This window comes from Chelonia mydas, chromosome 20 (assembly GCF_015237465.2).
Source record: "Chelonia mydas isolate rCheMyd1 chromosome 20, rCheMyd1.pri.v2, whole genome shotgun sequence".
NCBI classification, from domain to species: Eukaryota; Metazoa; Chordata; order Testudines; family Cheloniidae; genus Chelonia; species Chelonia mydas.
Window position 1 is genome coordinate 4,424,382 of NC_051260.2, and position 7,465 is coordinate 4,431,846.

Sequence of the window (7,465 nt, forward strand, 5' to 3'; positions counted from 1 at the left end):
GTCTTGATTTAAAGACTTCACGTGATGGAGAATCAGCCTCATTCCCTTGGAAAGCTATTCCAATGGTTAATTAGCCTATTTAATATGTACACCTTAATTCTAGCCTGAAAATATCTAGTTTCAGTTTCTAGCCATTGGAGCTTGTTATGCCTTTGTCTGCTTGATTAAAGAGCCCTCTACTATCAAAAATCTTATCACATGTTGGTACTTACAGGGGGAGAAGGAAGAGCCCCCGCTCTCCTCCTTGGCTGGGATAAGAGGTGGCTGCCCCACTCCTATCCTTGGTTGGGATAAGCAGCCCCCCAAAGTTTCCCCTCCCTTTCTTGGCTAGAATAAGCAGCTCCCCTCCACTACTTGGCTGGGATAAGCAGCCTGCCCAAAGCCCCCATTCATGCATGGAATAAGCAGGCCCTGCCCAATCCCTCTCCCCTCCTTGGCTGGGATAAGCAGCCCCCCCCGCTCCCCCTCCCCTCCTTGGCTAGGATAAGCAACCCCCCCCCAGCTCCCCCTCCCCTCCTTGGCTGGGATAAGCAGCCCCCCCCCGGCTCCCCCTCCCCTCCTTGGCTGGGATAAGCAGCCCCCCCCCGGCTCCCCCTCCCCTCCTTGGCTGGGATAAGCGGCCCCCCCCGGCTCCCCCTCCCCTCCTTCGCTGGGATAAGCGGCCCCCCCGGCTCCCCCTCCCCTCCTTGGCTAGGATAAGCAGCCTCCCCCGCCCCCGGGCTCCCCCTCCCCTCCTTGGCTGGGATAAACGGCCCCCCGGCTCCCCCTCCCCTCCTTGTCTGGGATAAGCAGCCCCCCCCCGCCTCCCCTCCTTGTCTGGGATAAGCAGCCCCCCCCCCGGCTCCCCCTCCCCTCCTTGTCTGGGATAAGCAGCCCCCCCCCCGGCTCCCCCTCCCCTCCTTGGCTGGGATAAGCGACCCCGGCTCCCCCTCCTTGTCTGGGATAAGCAACCCCCCCGGCTCCCCCTCCCCTCCTTGTCTGGGATAAGCAGCCCCCCCCCCGGCTCCCCCTCCCCTCCTTGTCTGGGATAAACAGCCCCCCCCGGCTCCCCCTCCCCTCCTTCGCTGGGATAAGCGGCCCCCCCGGCTCCCCCTCCCCTCCTTGGCTGGGATAAGCAGCCCCCACCCCAGGAACCCGGGAGTCCGGGCCGGGGCTAACTACTCCCGCCCCCAGCAGGGGCTCATCGTTCGGAACGGGGGTAGCCCCGCCCCTGCCCAAACGCGCCCAGGCCACGCCCCCCATGACCCCTCGCTCTTTCCCTCCCGCAGCCCCCGGCGCGGCGTCCTTACGTCATGACGCCACGCGGCGAACGTAAGACGTCATCTCCCCTCCTCTGCCCCCGCCCCCTTCCCAGCGCCGCAGTGACAATAACAAGGAAGTGAGCGGAGCGGACGGGCCCGGAACCGGCCGCAGCGAGTCCTCGAGCCCGAGCCGAACCCCGCGCCGCCATGAACAGCAAAGGCAAGGGCGGGGGGGAGCCCGGGGGCCCCTCTCCGCCGGTCGCCGGGCCCGGGGCCGCGGCCCCTTCGGAGCGGGCGTCGCCGTCGGTTACCGTGAGGCCGAGCCCGTGATGGGCGGGGAGTCCCGGCCAGTGGGAGCGCGGCGGGGGGCGGGGGCTCGGTTTCCATGACGCCGCACGCCTGGGCCTAGTCGTTAACCCCTTGGGTGCCGCGCGGCCGCTGTGTGGGGGGCGGGCTCCGAGGCCCGGGTGCTTCCCAGGGGGGGGGGCGGCTGGCGTGAGTGGGGTGGTGTGGAGGTGGGGGAGGGTGAGAGCATCGTGGAGACAGGAGGGGGAGGGAGGGGCCCCATGGAGGGGAAGGGAGGGAGGGGCCCCATGGAGGGAGGGGTGCAGGAGGGAGGGAGGCAGGCGCCCCATGGAGGGAGGGGTGCAGGAGGGAGGGGTGTAGGGGGGAGAGGAGGGGAAGGGGTGCGCCCCATGGGGGGGGAGAGGAGGAGAGGAAGGAGTGCAGGGGGGAGGAGGAGAAGGGGTGCTCTCCAAGGGGGAGGGATGTGCTCCATGAGGAGGGGGAGGGGTGGTTTGTTTTTTTGGAGGTGGATGCCTGTCCCAGCTAAGTGGCGGTGGTGGTAGCTGTAGGAGCCGGTAGTCATGGATCAAGGTAGGGCAGTTGTGAGGGCACCAGGGGCGGGTGGGGGCTGGAGGTGGTTGGGACAAGAGGGTGAGGGCAGTTGTGGCGGCTCCTTGTCGTCTTGAAGAAGCAGGGAGCCTGAGGCGTTGGTGGAAGGCCTATATTTAACGGTTAGCTCAACAGTTCAATGCCTGAACCTTGATTTGCTAACTCGGAATCCCTAAACTGTGTCACGAGGTCTCCCTTTAGACGCTTCCTGTAAGAGAGCTGCAGTGTCTGCGGGATGGCGCCGTGCCACAGCAGCACCCTGGAGGTGGATATGCCAGTCATGGGGGAGGGAGGCTGTTGGGGGTTGTGGTGGGGTCTGCGCCATTGATGGGTGTCACTTGAGGGGTTAATGCACATTTGTATAACTCCAGTTGATCAGGTTCATAATTTGCCTTGAGTAATGTGAGCTGCTCTGGCTTTTCCCAAGGGATCATCACAATCTTTAAATCGCTTCAAGAATCTTGGTTACTTGCCATTAACAAAGCTGCTTCTTTTCTCTGAATTTTCCTTGGGGCAGTGGCTCCCTCTAGTTTTGGATGCTCTCCTGGGGCTGGGGCACTGTGGGGATGAGCATCTTATAAGAGCTTGACTAAAACTCAAGTTACAAACCCTCCAAGGCCCCTATATTTCCCCCCCTCTTGCTCCCCTCTTTAATGCTGTGTTGAATCTGTAACTCTCATAGAAACACTGATATTGGCATTAGGTGTGATAGAGCTTTTAACAATCATTACAAGAGTCCTGCTTTGACCTGATGGTGACACATTAAAGCCACACCTCCTTGCCATTGCTAGCTATCTTACATGCAGCTGAAAAAACACACAGAAATTATTTATTTTAAACACATGATGTTGACCTGATGAGAAAAACAAACTGTAGAGCTAACTGCAGTAAAGATTAATAGGTAATTCCTTCAAAATTTCACCAAGATATTAAGCAGGACTTCCTATTGGCCTTCACTTTAAGAGCAATGCTACTGTAGAACTACTTACTTTTGATACATTAAGATGCATGTCGCTTTAATGGAATGTCAACTTTTGTATGAATTAATAAAGGGGTAAGGAAGAGTAATTAGTGTAGGAGAGCCTGGGATTGGGAGCAGGTCCTCTCTTATTCTGGGGACTATATCTGTTTCTCACTTCAGTGTGTATTATGCCCCCTCTCTTTTGTTGAAACCAAGTTATCTTTTCTGTGAACTCTGCCTTCTGCGACTTGAGGCACGTAGAGTGACAGTGTTTAATTGTAAACATTAAGATAATTAACAGATGCTCTCTGGAAATTGCACTTATAACAACCTATCAGTAGCTTCAAATGATACAGGATCTAGTATTGTTGAGGTCCCAGTAATTGTCGTAGATCTGTGGCAGAGAGTCAAAATTTTGTGACTTGCTAGTCTAAGCAGTGGAATGCCCAACTCTGAATAAGCAACTCTGCCCAGGAAGGTAATTTAACTTTGCAGTAGCTTTGTTCCTTTAAAGGATTTTAATAGTACAGAAATTATTTTTTTGCTTTAAATTCTGACCAGAGTGCAAGTATTGCCTGAACATGACTGAGTGGACTTTACTCAGTACCTGACACAGCTGCATTCCCTTCCCTCTTACGTCCTCTGCCTCTGGTTATGTGTGTAAAAACATCCATGATTTCAATCCCTTGTGGTCCCCTCTCTCTCAGATCCCTAAAGAAGGGGCTTTCCATAAACTCAACTTCCTGTCCCATTTCCATAATGGCAATTCAGTTAACATTCTCTTAATTCTCTTCTGCTTCTTAGGTCAATATCCGACACAGCCATCCTACCCAGTGCAACCTCCTGGTAATCCTTCTGTGTACCCACAGACAATACCTCTTCCTCAAGCGCCACCTTATACCGATGCACCTCCTGCTTACTCTGAGGTACGCAATATGTCCCTTTTGTATTCTTGCTCCACACCTGAAAAGCAAACTCAAACTGGTTACAAATGAATACTTAATACCTGCATTTGTTAGCCTGGAATGACCATTTGCACCTCCCAAGACTGGGCAGCAATCAGTCTGGCAGCTCTGTCTAGTGAGAAATCTGCTGAGTTAGGGCATGCCATTCTGACTACTAATTAGAAAAGCATGCTCTATGCACTTTGGAAGCTGTTTCAGGTTTCAAAATCCTTCTCTCTCTCCCTCTCTCCCACCTTCAGAAATCAGTAAAGCATTAGATAATAGCTTTAGCTAAATGCTCAAGCATAACATTGAGTAAAAATGAATCGACATTGCTGTCTGACAGAGGCTTCATGTATGGATACAAACAACATGTCTGTTTTGAAATGGGAAAAAATACTTGTTTTGTGATCTGGCTGAAATCCACAAATAACATTTCCTTTCCCAAATCCATTTAAAATGCCAGAAACTTTAGTCAAAGCTTCCCTTGGAGTTGCCACTAGAGCTAACCTGCATAGGCAAAAGCCAATAAGATGGTTCTCCTGGACCGATTCTGGCAGACAATCGAGAAGCACCGTGCCTCAAAGTGGCATAATCTGAACAAACTCCTCTCTCCTGCCAGATGGAGTTGTACTTTCAGGGAAGGGAATGGGACTACCTCTGTACTTGGGGGAGGGTGGTAGCCCTATGACTTACTATCAGAGCTTTGAGAGAGAATCTGCGTAAATGGTTCTGGGGCGAGGAAAATCTTGTAACTTCCTTGTGTTTCTCGTTCTAGCTCTATCGTCCAAGCTTTGTGCATCCAGGGGCTGCCACTGTACCTACTGTGTCTGCTGCATATCCTGGTACTTCTCTGTACCTACCCATGGCACAGTCTATGGCTGTTGGCCCAATGGGCTCTTCAGTTCCAATGGCATATTATCCTGTCGGTCCCGTCTACCCTCCTGGGTCGACTGTCCTTGTTGAAGGTGGTTTTGATGCCGGAGCAAGGTTTGGGGCTGGTGCTACTGGTAGTGTTCCTGTAAGTATAAATGTATTGTGGAAACCCTGTAGGTCTCACTTTCAGAGTCACATGGGAGGCCGACAGCATAGGCAAGAGAGGCTATTCCTCAACCTCTAAACATTTATCAGAAGGTGCTTGTGTCCCTATTTAGGAACAATCGGCTACTAGGAGAGAACCGGTGTGAGCGACCTGTGCTTGTAGAGCTCGTGGTGTTCTGCTGCCGTCTTTTTCTGCCATCACGCCTCTACTTGGCTTTGGGGTGGATAAAAAAAGCCAAGGTGGCATTCATAGTTTTAATTCTTTCCTGTCCCGTTGCCTCACCCATTCTGTCCTTCTATGAATGGAGCAGGGACGACTCCTCTACTAGTTCAAACCAGGTGATCAGGGTGTTGCCCATCTGTTTGTGTACTATTACGGGTGATCGCAGTTCAGTAGATAGCTGTGGGTGCACTGATGGTAATTATTATTCTGTGTTACAAAAGGGAGTGCCTGGTTCACTGTAATCCAAGACATGGAGGTTGCCCTCTGATCCTCTTACCTAATCCTCTCTTTGTTTTTCAGCCACCTCCTCCTGGCTGCCCTCCCAATGCAGCTCAGCTGGCAGCCATGCAGGGTGCCAATGTGTTAGTGACGCAACGGAAGGGAAGCTACTTCATGGGGGGCTCGGATGGTGGCTACACTATCTGGTGAACACAGAGGCGATGTTTGTGTAAGGAAAGACATCACATACTGTCAGCACTTCTCACAATGTAACTGCTTTAGTCATATTAACCTGAAGTTGCAGTTTAGACACATAACGGTGGGGTGTCTTCCTGGTGCCCAACCCTTCAGGCACTTTTAAAATTTAATAAGAAACCATGTAATGGTAGCAGTGCCTCTATTAAAGAGGGGTTAATTCATGAAATGAATGTGAGCTAAGCAGCCCCACAGATCTTCCTTTAATTCCACTGGAGTAATACTGCAGCACTGTCTCTTGGCTTTTATTAATCAACTGTCTATAAATTGTGGGGGGTGGGAGGAGAAGGGTCGGAAAGAAATCTGACTTCAAAGTATCAAACTATAATTCTTGCAGCTCAATCTCAAATCTATTGCTTATCAATAGGAGTGAGATTCATGCATCCTCTTTCTCCTTCCATAGATGGTGCTGGATAGAAAGCCAGCACATTAATTTCTCTGGTGGCCAAATAGGGCTTTTTCTCCCTCGCGACTTCACAGTAGAATGGATCCCTTGAAGCACTCTCTGTGCTCACATTCGCTCTTCATTTTTCTCCAGGAAGGTATGCAGCTTGGGTGTGATATGGGATGTTCTTTTGATACGTTCCCAGTAGCGTTGGGACTCCTTTGCACGTTGAATCTAATCAAAGCCATGCTTTGGTGCCTGAAACACAGTGCAACTCCTGTTCGAACGTTTCATTAAATGCAAACTAGACTTTTAAAACTACAGCTTAATAACAAAACCACATTTTTAAAAGCAACTTGTTGTCTTGACAGCAAAACTTAAGGCTATTACTCAGAACAGAGAGACGGGTTTCCATCTGTGCTTGAGTGTGTAGCAACTGTCAATCAACACAGGTTAGCTTGGTGAATGGCTTGTTTTATGAATGCATCCTTTTAAAAATGACTTGAGTATAATGAAGTCTTATTAGGGTTAAGAAGAATATTTCAGGGATCCTCAATCTTTTGGTTTTTATTTTATGAAGAAAAAAATCAGATTTGGTGAATATATTTTATCTTGAGGTTTCAGTTGAATCTAAATCTCTGTATTCTATGTTGTGTTCAACCGTACAACTGACTGTTCTGGAAGTTCAGCATTATGTCTCTCTCTGTATACACTGTGGTGCACTTAACTTGTGGATTTTTTTTATACTAAAAAAAAGTAGAATAAAGACTATTTTGAAAATTTGAATAAAGTGACAAAGTTGCATTAGACCTCACAAAGAACTCCTGACTGTTACTCAGCTCGGTGGTTAGTTGTTTTTTTTTGTTTTTGTTTTTTTTTAAAGGCTTGCATCATCTTTCCTGCCTTCTTGCAAACTTCATCTTAAACAGGTTTTGTGAAAGGGGAACTTTTCTTAAGAGGTGAGGAGAACCCTGTAGATCTCCTGAGAGCATTTCACACTAGTCTAACCTAACACAGGGAAGGATGAAAGGAAATTTGAGTAGATTGTTCTGTTGCTGTGTGAGGATATCACAGAATGGCATGATGGGTAAGTGGACTTGCGGTACAATAGAGGGTCATGCCAAACTGAAGGATTTTTAGTCTCTTGGACACTGGCATACTGCTTCAGACGCAAGCAATACAGGGCATGTTGAGTCATCTAGACTAGAGGGGCTCAGTCATTTAATGCTGATGGTCTACAGCAAACATAAGGGCAATGTAGTTTCAGGCACCTTTTTTCCATCCCTAACAGGGAATTATTGC

General features: G+C 50.1%; 1 protein-coding gene across 3 annotated transcripts; it reads left to right on the plus strand.

Annotated features, from left to right (window-relative positions):
* The first annotated feature begins 1,282 nt into the window (after positions 1 to 1,282).
* Positions 1,283 to 6,977, plus strand: DAZAP2 (DAZ associated protein 2). Of its 3 annotated transcripts, none has more exons than XM_037883822.2 (4): positions 1,283 to 1,461; positions 3,901 to 4,022; positions 4,819 to 5,061; positions 5,605 to 6,977. In XM_037883822.2, the coding sequence occupies exons 1-4, from the start codon at positions 1,449 to 1,451 to the stop codon at positions 5,731 to 5,733; spliced, it is 507 nt and encodes a 168-aa protein (XP_037739750.1). In that variant the 5' UTR covers positions 1,283 to 1,448; the 3' UTR covers positions 5,734 to 6,977. The 3 variants fall into 3 exon arrangements, with proteins under 3 accessions (XP_037739750.1, XP_037739751.1, XP_043389042.1); XM_043533107.1 differs by lacking the exon at positions 1,283 to 1,461 and adding an exon at positions 1,953 to 2,117; XM_037883823.2 differs by lacking the exon at positions 4,819 to 5,061 and having other exon boundaries at positions 1,308 to 1,461.
* The last annotated feature ends 488 nt before the right edge of the window (positions 6,978 to 7,465 follow it).

Coding starts and splice junctions, on each gene's coding strand:
- DAZAP2 (XM_037883822.2), top strand. Junction 4,023..4,818: donor CACCTCCTGCTTACTCTGAG/GTACGCAATATG, acceptor TTCTCGTTCTAG/CTCTATCGTCCAAGCTTTGT. Junction 5,062..5,604: donor GTGCTACTGGTAGTGTTCCT/GTAAGTATAAAT, acceptor TTTGTTTTTCAG/CCACCTCCTCCTGGCTGCCC.